Source organism: Piliocolobus tephrosceles, chromosome 19 (assembly GCF_002776525.5).
Source record: "Piliocolobus tephrosceles isolate RC106 chromosome 19, ASM277652v3, whole genome shotgun sequence".
Lineage (NCBI taxonomy): Eukaryota > Metazoa > Chordata > Mammalia > Primates > Cercopithecidae > Piliocolobus > Piliocolobus tephrosceles.
Genome location: NC_045452.1, coordinates 4,364,472 through 4,391,086, shown reverse-complemented (window position 1 = coordinate 4,391,086; position 26,615 = coordinate 4,364,472). Strand labels below are relative to the sequence as shown.

General features: G+C 41.0%; 1 protein-coding gene across 1 annotated transcript in view; it reads right to left on the bottom strand.

Annotated features, from left to right (window-relative positions):
- SPECC1L (sperm antigen with calponin homology and coiled-coil domains 1 like) overlaps positions 1-26,615 on the bottom strand; it is a 94,663-nt gene that overhangs the window by 53,962 nt on the left and 14,086 nt on the right. The window contains exons 6-7 of the mRNA XM_023197830.2: positions 22,838-22,929; positions 14,116-14,206 (exon numbers count right to left, since the gene is read on the bottom strand). Of these exons, the coding sequence (XP_023053598.1) occupies positions 14,116-14,206; positions 22,838-22,929 (183 nt within the window). The remainder of the gene's footprint in view (positions 1-14,115; positions 14,207-22,837; positions 22,930-26,615) is intronic.

Below are 26,615 nucleotides of genomic sequence, written 5' to 3'. Positions count from 1 at the left end.
TTCTGAACTCTGTTGGCAGTTGGCATTTATCCATACAGGAAGAGTATATTATGCACAAAATCTGACAGACAAAACAAAGTCAAAAGAACATGGAAATAGTAGAAAACAAAAATCAATGTTTTACATTTAATCAAATTTTCCATTCTACAATTTTGAAACTGTGGTTATTTCCCTAAAAATTGTAGTCTCCCAAAGAAAAACACAGCAAGTTAAGAAAGTGAAAACGAAGGTTGAAAAGACAAATAAATCAAAACAAGGTGCTTGCTATGGACACAGGCATAAGCCCTGGTCATTCCCTATATGAAAACATGTCTAAGTTTTGCAATGCACACTATAGGCACAATTGCAAAAAAAAGTTCATGAAATGTATTGCTGATACATGTGCCCATTGCTGGCTGAGTCTGTTTCTTACTGCATGGTTAAGGATCCAAGTCTGCCTCAATTTGACAGACTGTCTTTGTCACAGCCCCACAAGTACTTTTTGAAAATACACAAAACGCACTGAGAACCCAAATAGGTTATTCTTTTAAAAATTACTTGTATTAAATTTTAATAGCCACAATCCAGACTGCTGCCATTTCATGAAGTATTTCCACTGTGAGAATCAAATCTGCCCAGAGGGTATTTGTCACAGTAAAAACACAGGTTCATTTACTACTCTACTAAGTAGGCTGGCTTCCATGTTCATGTCAAACTGTTGGTTTATCTCTCTTCAGGAAATAAGATCAGTGTATTACAATTGAGTGTAGCAGGCAGGAGATATTATATTTACAGTAACAGATTCTATTCTATTGCCATGTGGAGCTATTCTTGTCTTCATTCATTCATTAAACAAAAATCATTTGGGTGTCCACTACTTGCCAGGCACTTGGCTTGGTGCCAAGGTCAGAGAAAAAAAGAAAGGAGACAGCAAACTTGATCGCATGGAACTTGGAGTCTAGAGTAGAAGCAAACATTCAAAAAGTCATTACGAGTGAGGGATGCTAAGAAAAAAGCAAGGGGTTCTGGGAACACAGCGGGCACCGTGACCTGGTCTTAAGGGGGAGAACAGGAAAGGTCTCCTCAGGAAATGACAGCAAAGTTGAGATTAGAAGGATAATTAATAGTTTTTATGCAGGCAAAGGAGAGCTTAGAAGAAAAAGAGTGTTCCCAACTGAGTGCTCAGCATATCCCCAAAGAAATCTAGGACACTGTGGTGATGTTCAGAGGGAGGGGAAGAGCAGAGTGAGGTAAGCCTTCAAAGGTAGGCCAGAGGGCCAGCTCAGGCAAGTGTGAGTCACATAGGCAAACTCCAGGGTAAGGTGTTTGGACTTTATCTAGTTGGCAAAGTGGAGCCAATGGAGGTTTTACCACGTTAGCATTTTTCTGGCTGCAGCAGATTGGAGAGGGGTAACGGTTTATACAGGAAAATGAGTTAGAGTGTACAGGTAAGAGATGATGGTGACTTGGACTTGGGTGGTACCAGTGAGTATGTGACGTACAGATTCAAGGGCTCTTTGATGCAGCAGAATCAACAGACTTGCCGACAGATGGATATGAAGGTAAAAAAGGAAGGAGGTACCACATATAGAGGTAAGACAGGTGAGGAGGATTATGGAAGGAAGAGACGTGAATACACTTAATTTGAGAACCCTTTGAGATACCCAGGGAAAGATGTGGACCAGGCAATGAGAGAGAGTGCAAAAGAAAAGTCTGATGTGAATATATCGTTTGGAAACTGTAAGCACACAGGTGATGGCGTGGGAGTGCACTTGGTGACATGGAGGTTACTGGTAATCTTGGTCTCAGCAATTAATTCAATACACTGGTGCGGACAAAAATAAGATTAGAATGTGCTGAGGCGGGAGTGGGAGACAGGAAAGATGTGGAGATAAATTGAGCAAGAGTAAGGAAGAAAGTATAGCAGCTGGTGGGCAAGAGGAGGACCTTTTTCCTTCTTAACAAAGGAAAGATGTATTTTTAAATGACAGAAAGGAGCTAGCCAGTAAAGAGGGTAAAGTTGAAGATACAGGAGAGGAAATAATCCATCAAGAACATAAGGTTAACAGCACGTGAGAAAGTCCAAGAGGAGCAGATCCAGGGCTCAGATAAAGGGATAAACGTAAACAGAGATACATTCTGATTACTTCAGACAGATACGTAACATGGGCATACTAGGTCTGCTAGTTAATTCTAATTGCAGAAATAAATAGTTACAGGTAGTTTTCCCTTTACCGTTTCCCAAATCAAATTTATAGGCAAATAGATTTTAAAATAGTAGCTTTTGCTGACTGAAGCCAAGTGGGGCAGCTGAAGTTTGGTAGAAAACCCAGTCTTACTGTGTTGAAGAACTAGACGACATATCCTGGGACAACCACAGCAGATGGAAAGTGAGGGTGTGGGGAAAATACCAGCAAGGAAGAGCCACGAAAACAGAGCCAACAGTTTGTATATAAACTCTGTCCAAATCCTTCACTGACTTGTGAAGTCCACAAGTACTCGTGCTCCAAAGAGCTGAATTATGGACAAAATAATCGAACAAGTATTTCAGTTGCAGGGAGTTTGGAGTCTGAGGTGAGCCAAGTTAACTGCTTGCTAAAACAAAAACCAATACTCTGCAGAGGAACATAATAGAATCAAGTCTCTCAGCCAGGTGCACAGGTTCTCACCTGTAATTCCAATACGCTGGGAAACTGAGGCAGGAGGAGGAGCATGAGCCCAGGAGTTTGAGACCAGCTGCGCAACACAGCAAGACCCCATCTCTACAAAAACATTAGCCGGACATGGTGGTGCACACCTGTAGCCCTAGCTACTTGGAGAACTGACGTGGGAGGACAGCTTGAGCCCAGGAAGTCGACACTGCAGTGAGTGAGGATCACACCACTGCACTCCAACCTGGGCGACAGAGTGAGACCCTGCTTCAAACAAAACAAAACAAAACAAAACAAAAAAAACTCTACAATATGTGATCCTTACACCCAAGACACAACTCAAAATTACTAGACATACAAAGAAAAAAGAAAATGAGCCATACTCAAAAGAAATGGAAACCTACCTGAAGATGGCCTATGTTCTAGAAATAGCAGAAAAGAACTTAAAAGCAGCTATTACAAATATGACCAATATTATAAAGGAAAACACGCCCTCAGTGAATGAATAAATAGGAAAACTCAGCGGAAAGCATTGTAAGAGGGTTCTGAGATGAAATGCAAACTACAGCCTAAAACTGAAATTGGAACAGGCATTAAGAAAAGCCCTCTGGAAAACTATTCCCCACTCTAAACACAAAGTATTACTGGAGAAACTGGAAGCCTGTTCTGCACTGAGGGCAATCACAGCAACAACAAACCTCAAACCCAGCCCAGCTCCTGAGCAGATTAACTCAAACTCCCACATTTAAAGACCTAAGTAGAAGAAAAGAGGTGTCCATTTCAAGGCATAAAATCAATCTACTATCCATGTAAGATGTCTAGCTTTCAATAAAGAATTGTAAAATGTACAAAAAGCCAAGAAAAAGCCAACATACCCAGCTCACTACACCAGGACACAAAGTAATCAATAAAACCAAATGGCACAGACATTGGATCTATAGGGCATTTAAAATAACTATGATTAATATATCTTTTTTAAAAAACTATTTTTATAGAGATGAAGTCTCACTATGTTGTTCAGGCTAGTCTTAACTTCTTGGCTCAAGCAATCTTCTTGCCTTGGCCTCCCTGAGTGCTGGGATTACAGGTGTGAGTCAGTTTCCAGCCTCAGCCTTAAAAAGAAAGGAAACTGTTTCATGCCACAAAATGGATGAACCTTGAAAACATGGTATTAAGTGAAACAAAGTCTCTAAGAAGGGAAAAGGCAGATAATATGCAAGATTGGCTAGGATTTCCTACTTGATTTTCTCTTATAGTTTCCATCTCTCTGCTAAAATTAGACAAATAAAACTGTGAAAACCGTATCTCTGGTTTTCAACTGTGGGCAAATTTGCCCCCCAGGGGATTATTAGAGTATCACCCCCATTTCCCCAGTTGTGACAATCAAAAATTAGAGGTATTTTTGGTTGTCATAACTGGGGAGATGGGGGTGACACTGGCACTCTGGTGGGTAGACAGCAGGGATACTGCTAAACTTCTTGTAATGCACAAAACAATCCTCCACAACAGACAGTTATGTGGACGCTAATAAGGGCAAGGTTGACAAATCTTAACCTAAGGCAACCACTGAAAGAATTTAATGGATACAAATAACTCAGTAGGGGAGATAAAACAAAGTAATAACAAATGGTCAATGGACCCAAGAGAAGGCGGAAACAGGAAAAAGAAACAGAACAGATGGGTCAAATACAAAACACGACAAGGTGGTAGATTTTAATCTCACCATAACAATAATCATATTAACTGAGAATGGTCTAAATCCACCAATTAAAAGACAAAATGTCAGAATGAATAAAAAAGAAAGACTAAACTATATACCGTCTACAAGAAACTTACCCTAAATATAAAGACATATATTTAAATTAAATTAAAAGGATGGAAAAAGATATACCATGCAAGCACTAACAGAAGGTTGGAGTAGCTACATCAATATCAGAAAAGAAAGACTTCAGAACAAGGGATATTATCAGAGATTAAAAAAAAAAAAAACATAAAAATAAAGGGGCTAGTTCTCTAAGAAGACTTAACACATTCCCAAATGGGTATGCATCTACCAACAGAGCTTTAAGATACATGAGGCAAAAACTGATAGAACTAAAAGGAGAAACAGAAATCCACAACCAGACTTTCAGAGTTCAAGACTATTCTCTCAGTAATTCCTAGAAACGAGCAGACAGAAATGAGTAAATATAGAAGACCTACACTTGAACAATACAACCAACTATATCTGACATTTATAAAACACTCTGCCCAAAAACAGCAAAATAAAAACATGCTGCCAAGTGAGAGAAGCCAGACTTAAAAAAAAAAAAAAAGCTGTATGCTGTATGATTTGATTTATATGATAGTCTAGAAAAGGCACTACTATAGGCATGAAAAACATATCAGTGGTTGCTAGGGAATGGGGTGTATGGTAGGGGTTGACTACAAAGGGGTAGCATGAGGGAATTTTGGGGGTGATGGAATTCTTGTGTACAGAACTGTGTGACAAATGGCTATGCGTTTGTCAAAACCCACAAAACTGTATACCAGAGAGTGTAAATTTTACTGTATATAAATTAAAAAAAAAAAAAAGAACAGCGGGGAGGGAGGGAGAGGAGGGGAGGAGAACAGAATGCGGACTATTACAAATTAATCTAACTACATTACAAAACCATGACAGACCAACTGAAGGGAGTAGGGAAAAAGGAACTGGCTTAAGTAATTCTGTATATGTATATTAAGATTGAACAAATAAATAAATATACTGCAGATAATGAGAGCCAGGTTTCTCAACCCTAAAAGAAAGAAGTTATAAGCAAGGAAAGGGAAAATTCTGGAATGAACCCATTGGTGATGGCTTGGAGTCAGGTATCAGTACAAACTTACAGTTCTTGATAGATAGGCAGACAGACAGAGAAATAAGATAGGTAGACAGGTAGGTAGTTGGGTGGGTGGGTGGATAGGTAGATAGACAAGATAGGTAGGTAGACAGACAGACAGATAGGATAGATAGTGTATATACATGGGTTGGTACATACACATACAATTTCCCTAGTTCTATCCAGAGAGGGACTAAAGGCTGTGAAACCCCAGTAGCAATGAGCACATCTAGCACCCGAATCTTGTTGTTTTTTTTTTTTGAGATGGAGTCTCACTTTGTTGCCAAGCTGGAGTGCAGTGACACGATCTTGGCTCACTGCAACCTCTGCCTCCCAGGTTCAAGCAATTCTCCTGCCTCAGCCTCCTGAGTAGCTGGGACTACAGGTGCACACCACCACGCCCAGCTAATTTTTGTATTTTTAGTAGAGACGGGGTTTCACCATGTTAGCCAGGATGGTCTGGATCTCTTGACCTCACAATCCGCCCACCTCGGCCTCCCAAAGTGCTGTGATTACAGGCATGAGCCACTGCACCTGGTCTGGATCTTGGTTTCTAAATACTATTCTCTAACAAAAGTAACCAGAACTAGGCCGGGCGCAGTGGCTCACGCCTGTAATCCCAGCACTATGGGAGGCCGAGGTGGGTGAATCACGAGGTCAGGAGTTCGAGACCAGCCTGGCCAAAATGGTGAAACCCCGTCTCTACTAAAGACACAAAAAAATTAGCTGGGCATGGTGGCGCGCACCTATAATCCCAGGTACTTGAGAGGCTGAGACAGGAGAATCACTTGAACCCAGGGGTTGGAGGTTGCAGTGAGCCGAGATCACGCCATTGCACTCCAGTGACAGGGTGAGACTCTGTCTCAAAAAAAGAAAAGAAAAAAAGTAACCAGAACTCCTTAAAGAAATGGTTGACTTCAGGGCTGGTGCAGGAAAAAAAACCAAGATAGGGCTGGAGCATCTTGTGGTGCCAGAAAGTATTTCAGGGGTAGAATGAAGGTGCATTGAAAGAACAAGGAATCAATGTGAAAAATCTCTCAACAGCCACTGATGGAATAACCTGACAACAAAACAAATAAAAATGGTAGTAGATTATAATCCAAAGAATAAATATCCATGAGTCTATACCAATATAAATGAGTGATGTCAATAGAATACATACAAATAATTCCTTACAGATGGAATGAGGAAATAGAAAGCCATCACTGAAACACCACAGTAATAACTGTTATGGGCAAAATGTATAAATAAGTGCTGAAATCAGTGAGAGAAAGCTTAAGAAGGAACAAAACTGATATAGTTTAGGTGTCTGTCTCCTCCAAATCTCATGCTCAAATGTAATCTCCAGTGTTGGAGGTGGGCCTGGTGGGAACTATGGGTCATAGGAGCAGATCCCTCATGAATGGCTTGGTGCTGTCCTTGTGAGATCTGGTTGTTTAAAAGTGTGTAGCACCTCTCTCCTCTCTCTCATGCTTCCCCTTTCTCCATGTGACATGCCTGCTATTGATTTGTCTTCCACCATGACTGTAAGCTTCCTGAGGCCTCACCAGAAGCTGAGCGGATGCTGGCACCATGCCACCTATACAGCCTGCATTAACTGTGAGCCAATTAAACCTCTTTTCTTTATAAATTACCCAGCCTAATGTATTTCTTTACAGTAATCCAAGAATGGACTAACACAAAGATATTTACTAATTCCTAGCAGACAATCACCTAACCAAGTGAACAAGGTTAATTTAACATCAGAAGTAACAGGACACGTCAATCTCATGTACTCCCAATAAAATAACTTGAAAAGGACACATCACCTCCGCAGTATCCCTTCCATTAAAACAGAAACTCAGGCTGGGCACGGTGGCTCACAACTGTAATATTAACACTGTGGGAGGCCGAGGTGGGCGGATCACTTGAGGTCAGGAGTTCAAGGCCAGCCTGGACAACATGGTGAAACTCCACCTCTACCAAAAAATACAAAAAAATTAGCTGGGTGTGGTGGTATGTGCCTGTAATCCCAGCTACTCGGGAGGCTAAAGCACAAGAATTGAACCCGGGAGGCGGAGGTTGCAGAGTGAGACCTTATCTCAAAAAACTCAAAAAAAAAAAAAAACAAAACAAAACAAAAAAAATGAAAAAAAAAAAAAAAACCCATAAACTCAACTTAAATCAGAAGACAATATCAGACAAGCCCATACTGAGAGACATTCTGCAAAATAACTGACAGGTATTCTTCAAAATATTGAGGTCATGCGAGACAGGGAAAGAGAGAGAAGCAGTTACAGACTGGTGGGGACTAATGAGATAAGACAACTAAATAGAAACTAGGAGCCTCGATTTGATCCAAGAATTAAAAAAGGACATTAGTGGAAAAACTGGTAAAATCCAAATAAATTCTGTAGGTTAGTTAATAATATTTTACTGATATTAATTTCTTACTTTCGATAATTGTTCTACAGTTATGTAGGATGTTCCTATAAGGGAAGCTGGAAGGGAACTCTAATATTTTTGTTAAGTCTAAACTTATTTCAAAAGGAAGAGTTTAAACATACAGAGAGACAGAACACCTTAAATACTAATATACATGCTGAAGGGTAGTGATTATAACTTACTTTGTGATAAAGCAAATATAAAAGAATGCCACAGAATCTAGGTTGTATGTGGATAATTCACAGCACAACTTCTTGCAACATTTCTTTATGTTTGAAAATTTTCATCATGATATGTTGGGGAGAAAACAGGAGCCGAGATATTCTGATTTTTACCAAGAACCACAGGGAAGAGGAAGAAGAAGGGGGAGTGACTAAATATGCAATTAGACTGTAAAGTACATGAGGGTAGGATTTTTATCTCATTTTATCCTGGGACTTTCATGGCCTAAGGCTAGATCTAAAGCTGAGGCAAAATCTGATTTAGAGTAAAAAAGACAATTCTGTGAAGCTTTTTGAACAGAAGGTTTGACTTTCCAGTAAAACCTCCAAACTTTATATAAATTTATGGCATGTATCCTTAACATAAATCATTTTTTTTTTCCAAAATACTCAGTTTACAAAAATCTTTAGCCTCAAGTAACATAATTTAGACAGATAATAATGGTATGAACTTCCTTACAGAACACAACTACACTTGGACTAACCAACTTCTTAAGATATCTATATGCCTGAGCTGAGAGACACAGTGATAGTATCACACTGACACTGGGCAATCCCAGGCTTCTCAATCATTTACACCAGCCAGCTGAGGCTTATGCTTAACGTTCTGGAGCTCATCTGGTCACTGTGCACTTTTCAACGACCTGTATCCATGTACCTGGTAGCAGAATCTGTGCTTTTCAGCTTAGGGCACAAATGCTAATATTCATATACTATCTACAAAGATTCACTAAGGTGGCACCAGTCATGACCCTAGCCATTTAATTCAACTGCTGGTAACACCAACAAAAGAGCATTTGATTAAGGGCATTTATAGTAAGATTTCTCTGGTATGAAACATTTTCCTGCAAGTGCATGATGCTAAAGGATAATAGATAAAAAAACTATTGTGGAGCAAGAGGCAGCATCTTTTTTTTTGAGACAGTCTCGCTCTGCTCCCCAGGCTGGAGTGCAGTGGTGCAATCTCGGCTCACTGCAAGCTCTGTCTCCCAGGTTCACGCCATTTTCCAAGAGGCAGCATGTTTTTATTTTTTTATTTTTATTTTTTTTGAGACGGAGTCTTGCTCTGTCGCCCAGGCTGGAGTGCAGTGGCCGGATCTCGGCTCACTGCAAGCTCCACCTCCCGGGTTTACGCCATTCTCCTGCCTCAGCCTCCCGAGTAGCTGGGACTACAGGCGCCCGCCACCTCGCCCGGCTAGTTTTTTGTATTTTTTTTAGTAGAGATGGGGTTTCACCGTATTAGCCAGGATGGTCTCGATCTCCTGACCTCGTGATCCGCCCGTCTTGGCCTCCCAAAGTGCTGGAATTACAAGCTTGAGCCACCGCGCCCGGCCTGGCAGCATGTTTTTAAACTTCAGTAATGAGGACACTGAAATTTTTAAAATGAAAACTACATACTGTATTTTTAAATTCATCCCAAAGTAAATAAGACAACCAAGGAAGAAAAGCAGTTCAAGACAGAGCTCAGAAATCCTACTCTCATCACAATTTGGAAAACCACAGTGGCTTTTTATGGCCACGAATCATTTGGTTGTTCTTAGTTTTCTGAATGGTTCCTTTCTTGAATGACTATTTATGATAAAAGATCACAGTATCAACTACTGTGATATAGATTCACCTAAGTGTGTTTCCTTTCTCCTGTATTTGCAATGTCTCAACCAGGCTCCACTAAGGCATGACAACAGACTGAAGTGGAGAGTGAGACCAGTTTTTACGTAGACTGACGGCATGTACCCCATGCCACTGGCACTACCGTTTGATGCGTCACCAGATGATAAAATGAGAGCCAGGAATAGAATCTTAACACATTTAATCTGTGTCTTCAATAACCTTGGCCTACAGACCTCCCACACCCCTTCTCTACCCACAAAAGCCAAGGTAACAGAAATTTGCCCAATAATATTCCAAATTCACTTATACCTAAGAGTCACTTGGGGTGCTTGTGAAAATGGCATATCCAAACTACTGAGTCTACATCACTAGATCTGAGGGGAGGCCCGAGATTCTATATTTTAACAAGTGACTCAGGTAAGCTTGAGACACACTACTGGTGCTGGTTTCCTCTGGTAAATCTCGCCCTGCTCTGACCCCATCAGGATAAGCCTGGAAAGCAGCAGTGGAGAGTGGAGAAGGCCTCGAGGGTTGGCTTCAGCTGAGCTCAGGAGATATGGGAAGACCCTGAGTCATTTCCCAGTGCAGCACTCCACTCTCCTCAGAGGCCACCTGGAACATGGAGCATCAGTGTGCTCTGAAGCCCCAGGATCACCTCAGTGCCCTCAGATAGGGGTCTCTCCTCCTGGGCTTTCTCAGGCTTGCAGCCACACCACTGTGCCCAGGCTGGACTCACAGCTTTAGGGCACTGGCACAGGGTTACACTTACTCTCAGAGGCTGCTGCATGCTTGCACTGGCTCTGACCACACTTAACGCAGACTGAAGAAGGTCAAAAGGCTGACTATTGACAGAACTAGGGCATACCTACCAAGCAGCAGAGTGAAAATGTTCCTGAATTCCTGGTTTTCATCTCTGCCTTCAACACACAGAGCTTTTTAAAGATGCCAAGGACACAACTTTAGTTATTTGCTGGCAGCTAAGCAAAATCCTGCAGGCAACTCAGGCGTCTAAAATATTTGACTATGGGCCAGTGAGAGCTATCATTCTCAGCCACTTGAGCTACTCAGAAAAAGTTCACACATATAGGAATAAAATCAAACAGCAAAGATTTACCATGGGAAAGAATTTTTGCTAAGCACTTTACAAACTTTAACTCTTCTTTCTTTCACTCATCTCACAATTTTTTATCAAGAGTCCAGTACTTCTACAGGTGCTAAGGATGCCTCAGTGAACAAAACAGACACCAATCTTGCCTTATGGGCCTTACGATTTAGGGAAATGAGAGAAAGAAATAAAAATTATAGACAAACCATATGGGATGTTAGAAGGGGGCCAGTGATAAGGAAAGCAAGCAGAGAAAGGGGTGTGTGGGAGAACGAGTGGTTTCTATCTTTAAATAAGGTACTTAGGGCCTTGCTGAGGAGGTTCAATCCAGCAGAAGGTTCCAGTAAAGGAAGCGCCAGTGCAAGGTGTCCAAGTCAGGAATATGCCCAACTGCTCAGGGACAGAGGGGAAGCCTATGTGGTGAGGCAGAGTGAGCAAGAAAGTGAAGAGGCTAGAGAGGACACTGAGGCCAGGCTGTGAGGGTCTGGAGGCCCCTGAGAGAACTCTGGCTCCTCCTCTAAAAGAAATGGGGAGCGGTAGAGAGTTTGACTAGCTTAGTAGGTTTTGATTCCTGTTTTTCAAGCTACAGTGTCAAGAACAGACAGTGAGCATGATTAGGAATCTTTTGCCAGGACCCAGCTGAGAGGTGATGGTAGCTTATACCAGGGAGGTGACAGTAGAGAAAAGAGCAATGCTCTTATTCTGGACATATTTTGAAAGTAGAGACAGTGGGATTTCCTAAACAACTGAACAAGTCTAAGATGAAGAAGGGAGTTAAGGACGACTCCAAGGTTTCTGAGGATGAAACTGCCATGAATGGAGATGGGGAAGGCAGATTACATGTAGAACAAGTTTGGAAAATGGGGGAAATCTTGTCCTGGAGACACTGAGAATATTCAATATCAAAATGGGAGATGTCAAGTAGGCAACTGGATACATGAATCTAGAGTCCAGAGAACAGGCGAGAGATGCAAATCTGACAGTCCTCAGCGCAAAAATAGTGTTTAAAGTCATGAGACAGGATACAATAACAAAGAAAGTGAGGACAAAGAACAAAGGCCCTGTACTGAGCTCTGGGCCACACCTCCATGTACGGGTCGGGAAGAACAGAAAAGCCAGGCCGGGTGCGGTGGCTCACGCCTGTAATCCCAACACTTTGGGAGGTTGAAGCTGGCAGATCACCCCGAGGTATGGAGTTCGAGACCAGCCTGGCCAACATAGCAAAACCCTGTCTCTACTAAAAATACAAAAATTAGCTGGGTGGGGTGCACTGCGCCTATAATCCCAGCTACTCGGGAGGCTGAGGCGGGAGAATCACTTAAACCCAGGAGGCAGAGGCTGTAGTAAGCTGATATCGTGCCACTGCACTACACTACAGCCTGGGCGACAGAGTGAGACTCTGTCTCAAAAAAACAAAAAAAAGAAACAGAAAAAAGAAACCAAAAAAAAGGAGAAAAGCCACACAGGAGAGGGAGAAGCAGCAGCCTGACAGAGAGGAGAAGGCACAGGAGTGTGCTATTGGGGAAACCAAAAAGAATGTCCTAGAAGAGAGTGCTCAGCAGTGCCAAATGCCACTGACAGGTCATATCAGATTACGACTGAGCTGGCTGGGTTGGGGACACAGCAGTCCTTGACAATCTCAGCAGCTGCGGGTGTTAAGAGCCCAGCAACCCAGTGAGCTAGGTATTCACTATCAATTTACAGGTGAGGAGACAGCACCAAAAAGGTTGAGGTTAACAACCAGGCCATGGCGAGGCCAAGATCTCTGCACTGCACACATGAAAATCCTTTGTGGGTTCATCTGGGAGATGGGATGTAAAGACAGGAAGGAGAGATGCAGAGTATTTGGGTTAAGAAAACTTTAAACCTTCCACTATTTGTTCCCTTAGCAAAATCTTCTGAGGTGAGAAAAGAGCTTAGTTCATGACTGACAAATGAACCAGAGCCAAGAAGCAGGGCAGAAGGCAAGTCTTTGTGCCAGGAAGGCAGTAGCAGCAGCATCTTGTGCTCCATTGCCCCTAAATGTGTACACAACCAGCTTATCAGAACACTGAAGATGACAGGCGTAGGGCCAGTTCCACAACCAAATTGAACTCTTCAGGCACTGGTACGATATGGAGCCCATGGAGCCAGTCCTTTGGGTTCTCTAATTGAATACTTTTCACAAGTCTGCTTACTTCTGACCCAAAATCTGTTGAAACCTTCTAGTCTAACATACAGAGCTTAACTTGCACAACCAAGAATTCCTGACGCATGGAAGTAACTGGCCTGCATCAGTGAAGAGGAGCCCTCAGGCCCTGAGGGGACACTTGGGAACATTCCCACACTCACCCCAAATGAAGCACTGCTTTTCCCAGCACCACACCCTGATGCTGCAGTTCATCTTTCCAATGCACTTCAGTACCGCACATGAAGAGGCAGTGCGGGGTAAGAGAAGGAGCCTCAACCTCAAAAGGTGGGATACTTGGGTTCTGGTGCCAACTCTGCCATAAAAAGTTACATGGAAGGCCAGGTGTGGTAGCTTGCACCTATAATCCCATCACTTCAGGAGACTGAGGTGGGCGGATCACCTGAGGTCAGGAGTTTAAGACCAGTCGGGCCAACATGGTGAAACCCTGTCTCTACTAAAAATACAAAAATTATCTGGGCATGGTGGTGTACGCCTGTAGTCCCAGCTACTCGGGAGGCTGAGGTGGGAGAATCGCTTGAACCTGGGAGGCAGAGGTTGCAGTGAGCCGAGATTGCACCACTGCACTCCAGCCTGCGTGAAAACAGCAAGTTCCTCCCAAGGGCTCCAAAGAGTTGCTGAGCCTCATCTTCCAGAGTCTCAGCTCCCTCAGGGTAACAAAACACAGCCCAGAGATCTAAGGAATGGGCTCTGAAGTCAGGCTGCCCTGGGCTACTGCTTAGTAACTAACTGTGTTAACCTGAATTGACTTAGTTAACTTCTTTAAGCCTCATTTTTGATATCTGTAAAATCAGGATGACAATAATACATATGCCATGAGGAACTGTGAAAACAGTGCCTAGTAATGGTGTACACTATTACCCATTATGACAGCTGTCAGGAAAGATGCATTCATTAACAACTACTTTCTCCACTTGGAATTCAGATATATTTATTAGTGAACTTCTGATACAAAGGTATACCAGATTGATTGAAATAATATCAAGAGCAAAGAAAATAATTTAGTTTGCCAAAGAAGCCAGAACAATTCAAAAACTGACAAAAAAGGTGAAATGCTATGGCATATTACACGTACCTTGAACAGGGATTTCCCCATAGTTTGGTCTCTTATCTGACAGGGCTGTCAGGGGTTTGGATGTTGAGATTGGTCCACTTATGGAATGTCTCTGAAATCATAAGATAAACAATATCAAAGTTAAATCGAGTATTGGGACTCACAAAGTAAATGCTGCAGAGAGTAGGTATTTAGTTATAAATCTGTATTAATTCTTTCCATACTGCTATAGTAAGGTTGTAACACACCTTACAGGCATGGACTGTGATCAATATACTTTTTAAAAAATTAGACTTTTATTATGGGATAATTATAGACTCATATGCAGTTGTTAAGAATATAGAGAGATCCTATGTACCCTTTACTCAGTTTCCCCTAATGGTAATATCTTATAAACCTATAGTAAAATACCACCAGCAAGATTTTGACAGTAGCCAAAATACTGATATAGTCATATCTTATATAGTCATTTATATATTATTGAAACAGTAAAGATAAAGAACATTTCCATCACCATAAGGATCCTACCTGGGGCCCTTTTACAGTCACACCCCTCTCCCTGTCCCCAACCCCATATCACTGACCCCTGGCAACCACTGGTATTCTGAATGTGGTTTCATTATTTTTTTGGAAGAGAATCTTTAAAGTATCACAAACCAGTTCAGTAAATATAAAAACATGTTCCAAAATGAAATGCAGATGTGCTCCTTTTGTAATTGTACTGGTCATTCAAGTCCTGGTTCAAATAGATCTCAATTCTGCCACCCGCTTGCTAATGCTACTACAACAATTGCCCAGTACAGCCTGTCATCTCAGTGCAGCACTACAGCAACGGCTTGTCACTGGTTTCCTCATCTCCAGACTTCTGCATATGCAAGCAGCCAGAAGAATCCACCATGGCCAGGGCCAGTGGCTCATGCCTGCAATCCCAGCCCTTTGGGAGGCCGAGGTGGGCGGTTCACGAGGTCAGGAGTTTAAGATCAGCCTGGCCAACACAGTGGAACCCCATCTCGACTAAAAAATACAAAAAATTAGCTGGGTGTGGTGGCGGGTGCCTGTAATCTCAGCTACTCAGGAAGCTGAGGCAGGAGAATCACTTGAAGCCAGGAGGCAGAGGTTGCAGTAAGCCGAGATCGTGCCACTGCACTCCAGCACGGGCTACAGTGTGAGACTCCATCTCAAAAAAAAAAAAAAGAATCTACCACAAACACTTAAAACCCCTCAGCAATCTTGGCCACCTCTACATGATGCTCAAACACCACGAACCTACTTATTTACTACCATGCAGACCAGGTTGCTTGTCTATGTTTTTCTTGTGCTTCATTCCCACAGCTTCCCCCCAGTCCTTTTTATCTGGCTAACTTCTAACTATTCATTTCATATTCCCACCAGAAATGTGGACGAAGTCCAGCTTCTCCACATTCCGGCCACACTTCAGCTCATCAACCTTTCAGATTTTGGCCATTAGGAATAATATAGAATAGAATCTCATTGTGGATTTAATTTCCATTTTCCTGATGACTAATGATGTTGATCATCTTTTCATGTACCATTGGCCATTTGTAATTCTTCTCCTGGAAGGACCTTTTCAAATCTTATACCCACTATTTACTGGGTTGTTTGTCTTCTTACCGAATGTAAATCTTTTTTGTTAGGTAAATGTATTATGAATATATTCTCCCTAGTCTGTAGCTTGCTTTTTAATTTTCTTAATGTCTTTCAGAGAAGTTTTAAGTTTTGATGCCCAATTTATCAACTTGCTTTTATAGTTCATGCTTTTTTACATCTTAATAAATCTTTGCAGTCTTAAAGGTTATGAAGATTTTCTCTCACGTTCTCACGTAAAAATTGTAGTTTTAGCTTTCACATTTAAGTCGATAGGCCATTTCAATTTTTGTGTATTTCATGAGGTCCGGGCTGAGGTTATTTCTTTTCTATACAGTTATCTAGTCATTTCAGAATGTTTTCTTCAAAAGACTATTCCTTACCGATTGAATTACTTTGGTATCTTTGTAGAAAATCAACTGGCCTACTTCTGAAGTCTCTGTTCTACTGATCTAATGTTGAAATCAGGTAGTACAAGTCCTCCAAATTTGACCTCCACCCGTATCCCCTGACCCCAACATTTTGAATATTCAGGGATCTTGCATTTCCATATGAATTTAATACTACCATGTCAATTTCTACCCAAAGAGCACTGCTCTTTTAATTGGTATTGTGTTGAATCCACAGACCAATTTAAAGGACTACTACAAGATATTAACAATATTGAGTCTTCCAATCTATAAATGACATCGCTTTCCATTTATTCAATTTCTCTCAGCAATATTTTATTGTTTTCATTGCACAGGTTGTGCATACATTTCATTATATTTATTGTTAAGTACTTCAATTTCCAATTATTCATGCTAATGTAGAGAAAAACAAATAACTTTTGTATAGGACTTCGTGTAAACCTTGACACTGCTTAACTCAAAAAGCTTCTGTGTGGACTCCTTAGGATTTTCTACATAAATGATCATGTTATCTGCAAACAGTGACAGTTTTACTTTACCCTTTCCAAACATGTATGCTTTCTTTTTTTTCTTTTTTTCTTTTCTTTTCTTTTTTTTTTTTTTTGGTCTTATGCAACTGCACAGGCAAGAGCGCCAGCAAAATGCTGAACAAAAGTGGTGAGAGTCGGTATCCTTACCTTGCTCCTGATCCTAGTGGGAAAGCATTCAGTCACCAGATTAGTCACCAGATTAGCTGTGGAGTTCCCACAGGTCTCCTATTTCTAGTTTGCTAAAGAGTTTTACTATGAACAGATGTAAAATTTTGTCAAATTTTGACAAATTTTGTCAACATCTAAAGATGTTGAGATTAATGATTTTTTTTTTTTTTTTCCTCTTTTATTGTGTTGAGGCAAATTTTAACCTTGCACCCCTGGGATACATCACACTTGGCAATGATGAATTATCATTTTTATATATTCCTGGATTCAGTTTTGTTAATGTGTGCTTTTAAATTGCCTCTATAACCATCTATAATCACGAGGAATATTGGCTGGCAGTTTTCTTTTTTTGCAATGTCTTTGTCTAGTTTTGCTATCAGGTAATGCTAGCTTCCTAAAATGAACTGGAAAGTCCTTTTACTCTTCTGTTTTCTGAAAGACTATATACAACTGGAATTATTTCTCCCACAAAGGATTGATTCAATTCACTAGTAAAACCACCTGGGCCTGGAATTTTCTATGTGGGAAGACTTTTTATTTTAAACTTTTATTCTGAAACAATTATGGACTCCCAGGAAGTTGTAAAGATAGTACAGCAAAGTCCCATATACTTCTAATTCACTGTCTCCCAACTGTCTGTGGATAATGAATTCCCTCAGCTTTTGTTTGTCTAAAAAATTTTAATTTTATCTTTTTGTTAATATATAGAATTCTAAGTTGACAGGGTTTTTCTTTTGGCATTTGAAGATGCCATTTTGGGCTGGGCACAGTGGCTCACTTTGGGAGGCTGAGGCAGGTCAATCACTGGAGTCCAGGAGTTTGAGACCAGCCTGGGCAACATGGAGAAATCCCATGTTTGTACTAAAAATACAAAAATTAGCCACGTGCCCTGGCACGCACCTGTAGTCCCAGTTACTCAGGAGGCTGAGGCAGGAGAATCACTTGAACCCAGGAGGCAGAAGTTGCAGTGAGCCAAGGTCACGCCACTGCATTCCAGCCTGGGCAACAGAACTTCTATCTCAAAAACAAAAACAAACAAATAAAAAAACCCCCAACCATTTTGTTGTCTTCTGACTTGCACAGTTTCTAACTAGAAGTCTGTGATTATTCTTACCTGCCTGTCCTTAAGAAATTCTTATCACTGTTTTTCAGCAATGCCTTACTAGACATGGGGATGATTTGTATATTTATATATGCTTATCTTGCTTTAGCTTCCTAATTTTCTTGGATCTATGAGTATATAATTTCCAACAAATTTGGGTGGATTTTGGCTATTATTTCTTCAAAAAAAAAATTTTTTTTTAAATTTTTTAAGATGGAGTCTCCCTCTGTCGCCCAGGCTGGAGTGCAGTGGTGTGATCTCAGCTCACTGCAACCTCTGCCTCCCAGGTTAAAGTGATTCTCCTGCCTCAGCCTCCTGAGTAGCTGGGATTACAGGCACACACCACCATGCCTGGCTGATTTTTTGTATTTTTAGTAGAGACAGGGTTTCACCACGTTGCCCAGGCTGGTTTCGAACTCCTGAGCTCGGGTGATCTGCCTACATCGGCCTCCCAAAGTGCTGGAATTACAGGCGTGAGAGCCACTGCGCCTGGCCTATTTCTGCAAATGTTTTTTCAGACACAATTCTCACTCTGCCCCCCAACTTGCCTTTTTTTCTTGGGCTCCAATTTCAGGTATGTAGGACCACTTAATTTAATCCCACAAGTCGGGGACTCTGTTCATTTTTTTCCCCAGCCTTTTTTCCTCTCTGTTACTCATTATGGAAGATTCTACTGCTATGTCCTCAAATATACTGATCTTTTCCTCTATTCGTTTTTTTTTGTTTGTTTTTGAGACGGAGTCCTGCTCTGTCACCCAGGCTGGAGTGCAATGGCACAATCTCAGCTCACTGCATCCTCCGCCTCCTGGGTTCAAGCGATTCTCCTGACTCAGCCTCCTGAGTAGCTGGGATTACAGGCACACACCGCCGTGCCTGTCTAATTTTTTTTGTAGTTTTAGTAGAGACGGGGTTTTGCCATGCTGGCCAGGCTGGTCTTGAACTCCTGACCTCAGGTGATCCGCCTGCCTCGGCCTCCCAAAATGCTGGGATTACAGATGTGAGCCACCACACCTGGCCTTCTTCTATTCTTTTTCATATCTTTCACTTCTCTCTTCATCTGTGCATGCTTCCCTTCACATACTCAAGCACAGAGATCATATTTACATTGCTGCATGCTAATCCTATCATTTCTATCCGTTCTAAGTCTGTATCTATTGACTGATTTTTCCCCTGGTTACAGGTGACATTTTCCTGCTTCTTCATTGTCTACTAATTTTTTATTGCATGCCAGATTATGTATTTTACACTATGGAGCCTTATATTTTGCTGTGTTCCTTTAAAAATTATTACTTTGGCAAATAAGTACGCTACTGTATTAGTTATCTATGCTGCATGACAAATTACTCCAAATCTTTAGTAGCTTAAAACAATCCATTTATGATCTCATAGTTTCTGTGGGTCAGAAAGCTTAGCGGAGTGCCTCTGGCTCAAGGTCTAGCACAAGGAGGCAATCAAGTTGTCAGCAGGGCTGCAGTTATCTCGAGGATCGACTGGAGGAAGATCTGCCTCCAAGCTCATCTACGTGGCTGCTGGCAAGCTTCAGGAGATCTGTTTCCACACTTCCTAATGTGGGCCCCTCCACAGGGCTGGCTCACAACATGGGAACTGGGTTTCCCCAGAGTAACTGGCTCTAAGTGATAGCAAGAGGAGCATTCAAGGCAGAAGCAAAGCTTTTTATAACTGTATTTTAGAAGTGATAACCTTATCCTACCACTTCTTTTGCTTTGCCATATTCACTGGAAGCAAATCACAAGCTGCAGCCAACACTCAACAAGAGTAAATTGCACAAGGAACAACTACCACTAACTGGGGATCACTGGGGAACATTTTAGAGGCTGCCTACTACAGCTACTTAGGGACCTCCTTGGTCCTTCTGCATCTTATTTTAAAAGATCTTTTAGGGCAGATCTAGAATAGTATTTACTCTGAGGCTATTTAGTTCTATGATACTTTCAGATGTGGTCCTTTAGGAGTCTATACTGAATGCCATCTATTCAAAGAGGTGTCTCCACAGCGGCTGGTGGGAACTCAAAAGATTTCCTGCCCTAGGGAAACTACCAGAAGTGTTTGCCTGATAGCTCCCTGTTCCTGGAAATTGTTTCTGGAAAATTATTCTTGCCCAGCCTTGTGGGGTTTCACCCAATGCAGGTACAGACTGGTATTCAGACAAAGACTCAAAGGGATGCCTATGCAGGTTTCTATACTCCTTTCTCCATGCAGCTCCCTCCTCCAAGTATCTGCCCTGCAAATTCGAGCAGTCTCATTCTCCTCGAATGTTGATTTGTGTCTACTCAGATCCAATTGTTTTTCTCTTCCCTGTTCCATGTAGGTTCATCTTCCCTGCACCACCATCGGGAAACTGCCTCCAGGAAAATACTGTGAGCCGCAGTAGGACTTACCTCATTTTAAAATTTTTGTTCAGGGATCACAGTTATGTACAACGTCTGAAAATAATTGCTTCCTATATTTTGTCCATCTATTAATAGTTGTTTGTGATGGCAGAATAATCCAGCCTATTACTCCCACATAGGTAGGAGTAGAATTCCTACCTAGGGAGTTTTGAAAAACTAACAATCCCAATCTTGGGCCCCAGTCCCCAGAGATTCTGGTTTACCAGGATGAGGTCTGGCAATTTTATGTGCTTAAAAACTCTCCGCATGATTTTTATATACAATTAGGTTTGAGAAGCACTGTACTAACTAATCATGTACTAAAAAGCTACTGAATGTAGCTCCTAAGTATTAGTTTTTTGCAACTTATAGAAATATTTTTCACCTCCTAACTTTACAAAGATTTACAAAGTGACACTTTGTACATTAAACATCAACTGATAAACACCACTTAAAGAAAGTTCATCTTATTTAAAGTTTATTACATTTGGCATCTTTATTTTGCTTTTATCTGTATTTCAGAATTTTAGATGAAGTTTGATTAGTAGGGAGCACATAAAAAAGCATTAAATCAGCTAGGCACAGTGGCTCACGCCTGTAATCCCAGCACTTTGGAAGGCTGAGGTGGGCATATTGCTTGAGGTCAGGAATTTGAGACCAGCCTGGCCAACATGGTTAAAATCCTGTTCTACTGAAAATACAAAAATTAGCTGGGTGTGGTGGTGCACACCTGTAATCCCGGCTACTTGGAGGCTGAGGCACGAGAATCACTTGAACCCAGGAGGTGGAGGTTGCAGTGAGCCGAAATTATGCCACTTCACTCCAGTTAGGGCAACCGAGTGAGACTCCGTCTCAAAAAAAAAAAAAAAAAGTCATTAAATTGGTGGAATACGGTATTCCCTTCCCTTCTTTTTAAATTATGACATAATGCCAGGCATGGTGGCTCATGCCTGTAATCCCAGCACTTTGGGAGGACCAGGCAGGTGGATTGCCTGAGCTCAGGAGCTCAAGACCAGCCTGGGCAACATGGCAGAACCCTGTCTTTACCAAAAACACAGAAAACAGCCAGGTATGAGTGGTACACGCCTGTGGTACCAGCTACTTGGGAGGCTGACGTGGGAGGACTGGTTGGGCCTGAGAGGCAGAGGTTGTGCAGTGAGCCAAGATCATGCCACCACATTCCAACCTGGGTGACAGAGTGAGACCCCATCTCGGGAAAAAAAAAAAGACATAACATCTTGTATATACATGCAAATGCAAAGCCACTAACTCACAACAATATAAATGCAAAAGGAGCATGCTAGTAAACACAGTACAAATGTCTCAACTGGAAATGAAAATGCTCCCCAGCACCATTATTTTAGGGAAGAGGTGCAGCCGGGGCTACACTGTATCACAGGATAATGGGGGTTAGGCCATGTTTCCTTTGGCTACTCTCACCTATGTGGAAATACTCCGCCTCAGCTATACTGTCCAAAAGCGGCTGAATAAAATGCACAATGAGGGGCCTCTTGAGCGCTACCGAAAAGCCCTCTGCCCCGCTTCTCATCTGTATTCCCCAATGGCACAGAGGAGCAACTTTTGAAACTTGTTTCTAATGTATCAATAATGACCTGTGCTGGACCTGTTACAAAACAGCCCTCATGAATCTCGCTTCTCTGAATTCATGCCTTGTGCACCCCTTCCACTCTGAATCGCAGCTGCCCTGTGACTTGCTTGGATTAAAATAGCAGGACAGAAGTGTCACCGTCCAACTTCCAAGCTTAGGTCTTCAGAGGCTTTGCTAACTTCCATTTTCAGTCTCCTGGAGCTGGAGATACCATGTTGTGAAGGAGCCTGAGAAGACAAATCACATGGAGAAAGCGGCCCAGGAATCCTGCTGAGCCCAGGCCCCATCCCATCCTCTCTGTGAATTCAACTGCAGGAATGAGCCCAGGAAAGCCAGCAAAGAATTGCCTAGTCAACTCAGAGAAATGTAAAAACTAATAAAATTGTTCTTTCAAGCCACTAAGTTCTGAAGTGATTTGCTATGCAGTAAGGCTGAGACATGGCAACCACACACTCTACTCACAGACATCTCTGTGTCTTAGTGTAGTGACTAAAGCCACTGAATCCAGACAGCCTAGCTCTGAACCCCAGCTCTACCACTTAATTGCTGAACCTCGGCAAGTTACTTAACCTTTCTGGGCCTCAGTTACCACATGTGAAAAATACAGGTAAGAACAGCACCTAATACCCAAGAGTTGTAAGGATTAAATGAGCTAACATTATAAAGCATTCAGAACAGTGTAGAACACATAGCAAGTGTTCAACTGTTGTTAGCTATCATAATTAGAGTCTATCAGAATAACACAATTTACACTTACATAATTTATCTCAATTAAAGATATTTACAGTATTTTAGGAAACAAATTCTAGATACATCCCTGCTGAGGTAGTCATTTACCCAACGAATATAGGTGTAAATGAGCGTGAAGAAAAGGCCTCAACTTTCAGATTCTGAGGCCATAAGAGCCTCCTGTGGTTCCAGGCACTCACCTGCATAGGGGACACAGCTGCTGCAGGAGGGGTTTTCATAGGACTTGGGCTCAGGGGCGTTCGAGGAATTGCAGCTGCAGCAGGGTTTGGTACTACAAAAACAACAAACAAAAAGGGAAATAATGTCACTGTACAGTGGAAGCTTAACTAGTCTCCACTTAAGGACTCGCCTGATTACCAAACGCTCTCAAACCCCCCTGGACACTGTCTTGGCTGATGTCTGGCCTCTGCTGAACACTTGTAGCTGTGTCTTAGCACACAGGTGCTTTTCCTCCCATCAGGTGAATTATTTGCATCCGTAGAGTAGTCACGCTTATTTCTAACCCATGTTATGGTAGTCATTTCGTTTTTGTTATTTAATTATAAATAACATTTTGTTATAAGCTAAAATGCTCCATAAAGCAATGAAATTCAAGTATTAAAACCCAAGAGGAGTATTTACATAACTATATCAGGTAAGAAGCCTGACAGGTAAAGGATGTTCAATAGTTGCATATTAAACAAAAGAATGAGGAACTCCTGCTTGTCTTTCCTCAAATCCTCCTGCAGAGTCCATCACGTTACATATATTTTCTGATTTGTATTTAACGCGGGGATGTGGAATCACTTGTTGGCATATCAGTCTCTCTCTCTCTAGAATAAACTGCTGAAAAGTAGTTTATGTTTTTAGAATTTATTAATTTCTAGACAGTTGAGTATAGCACAGATTCTGGTAAAGGCTGCAAAAATGATTCTTCATTTGATGCTGAATTAAACTAAAAATGGGATACAGAATGAACTCAGGCCTATCACACAGTGTGGCAAGATGAAGCAGATCACTGTAGACTTTTTTAATGCGGCCAATATAAACACAAATCTATTTACTTATATTTAGAATTGGTATCTTTAGATGTATTCTTTACTGAGATAAAATTCACAAAACATAATGTTAACCATTTAAAAATGTACAGTTCGGTGGCATTTAGTACATTCACAATATTATGCAACCATCACCTCTACCTAGTTCCAAAACATTTTCATCATTCCAAAATAAAACCTAGTATCCCAACAGTCACTTTCTACCCACTGTCCCGCCAGCCTCTGGCAATCTGCTTTCTGTCTCTATGGATTGATGTAGTGTGAATATTTAACATAAATGGAATCTTACAATATGTGACCTGTTGTATCTCACTTCCTTCAATTAACATAATGTTGTAAAGATTCATCCATGTTAAAGTATGTGTTACTACTTCATTCCTTCTTGTGGCTGAACAGTATTCCATTGTATGAATATACCACATTTTGTTTATCCATTCATTGAATGCATGGATACTTGGGTTGCTTCCATCCATTAGCTATTGTGAGCAGAACTGCTAAGAACACTGATGTACAAGCACAGATGTTTCTCAATTTATGATGGAGTTATGTCCTGATAAAACCATCATAAGCAAGTCAAAAATGCATTTGATACACCTAACCTCCCAAACATCTCAGCTTAACCTAGCCTACCTTAAACAAGATCAGAACATTTACATTAGCCTACAGTTAGGTAAAATCATCTAACATGAAGCCTATTTTATACTAAATAGGCTGTGTTGAATATCTCATGTAATTTACTGAAACCTGTACTGAATGTGTATTACTGGCACTATTGTAAAGTCAAAAAATCAAAAGTTAAAGCATCGTTAAGTCAGGGACTGTATTTGTCTGATTATCTATTTTCAGTTCTTTTGAATGTATAATTAGGAGTGGAATTGCTAGGTCATTTACATATATTTTATTATAAAATAACATATAAGGCTTTTAAAAAACTTTACTATGAAGCAGTTTTGTGCATTAAAGCATGCTTTATTAACATTTTGAATAGATGTATAATTTTAATTTAATGTAGACATTCCATTATCATTTTGATTTTCAAAACATATATATATTTTATTCTTCAGAGACAAAGTCTTGCTCTGTTGTCCAGGCTAGAGTACAGTGGCTATTAGCAGGTGCAGTGATAGCATGCTACTGCCTTGGCCTCCTAAGTAGTTGGAACTACAGGCACTTGTCAGTTCAAAGCATATATATTTTAAAGTTCTCCTTTCATCTTACCCCATCATACTACCCAGAGGTGGCCACTAACAACAGTTCTGAGTACATCTTTCTTACACTTTAAATGCAAACACACTTAGCTATCTACGTACCTTAAAAAAACAAGACCACCCACATTATATACATACATATGCACACACACACACAGGTATATATAGATATATACATATATCTATATATATGTACTGGCCTGCAACTTACTATAAAGGACTGCAGTGCACAAAGCGACTGCTCAGGTGGCACATTTGAATAAAGGATCACAGACATGTTTCAACATCAGTACTTTGAGATCTATGTCATCCTTATTGAAATATGCATAGTATTTTACTGTATTAATTGGTCATAATTGTCTTAATTCTTTTAATAGGCATTTAAGCGATTTCTAGGTGTTCCATTTTTCCAAACAATGGTATACATACTGTGTATGTATACATATAAAGAGTTTTTTATATATAATACCATTTTATACATAATACTTGTGCCAGTACTAAGTATAACAACTTCAGAGTCTATGAACATGGCATTTTAAACTGGAAGGTATTGCCTAACAGTCCTCCAGAATGTCTATACCAACAGTGTGTAGGACTATATATGTGACTTTTGCTGTGTTTTTAAGTCAATGAGAACTCATTTGTGTATAATCACAGAATACAGATTCTAGTAGCCTGTTAATAAAGTTTAAAGAATTTCTAGACAAAAATTTAAGCTTTAGGACATATTACAATTAATTGTTCGAAAACACCACATCCCTTTTCCTTTCCCAGGGCTGAGGAAGTTAGATGAAAAAAAGTCAGTCATTTGAAAGTGGGGAGAGTAAGCCTTCTAGAGCTTGTATGAAAGAAAGCCCGGCTTGATTCAGAACCTGAAATGCCATGTAGGACTATAGTGAGTGGGGGAAGAGTGGTTCAACTGTGGCAAAGACTAGGCAGGGGTCAGACCATGGAGGCATTTGGGTATCTGAATTTTGTTTCAACTCTAATAAGCAACTAAAGGATTTTAAACAAGAAAAGATCTTTCTATCATGGGATGAAAAAGGGAGATTTAATTTGGAGGTTACTGACATTAGTGATTGATGGTGGCTTGAACTAAAGCTTGTGCCGCTAGAGATGGAGAGAAGACAGAGCAAAGACATCCATGACGTAGGCTGTATCAACAGGATTTGCTAGTAATAGACTAGATGTAGCAGTAAGAAAGAACAAGAATTTAAGGAAGATCCCCAGACTTTTGGCTTAAGTAACTGGGTGGAGTGATGCTGCCATTTATGCACCGGGAGAAGGCTGAAGACAGCAGACAAGAGTTTGCTTTTTGGACGTTAGATGTCCAGGAGACACCTGAGGGTTCATGTCAAGTAGGCATCCGGATAGATATGACTGAGGAGTTCAGAGGAAGGGAAGAGCTAAAGTTATACATCTGGAAGTTCTTAGGCATAGAGAACATACTTAAAGTTACAGGAATGTGTGTGATCCACCGAGGGTGAGAAGACACATCTCTGCATGGGATTAAGGCTTCTGTCGGAGACTAACACCTCCGAAGCTGAAGAGATCTCAAACCTATTAAATATCACCTTCTGTTAAGTCTAGTGCATTAATACTATATGAAAGTTAATGGGACTAAGAGTAAGACAGTAAAGAATATCAAATTAAACCAGAGAATATAAGGTAAGTAAACACAACCACATGCAGTTGGCACAATGCAGGAGAAA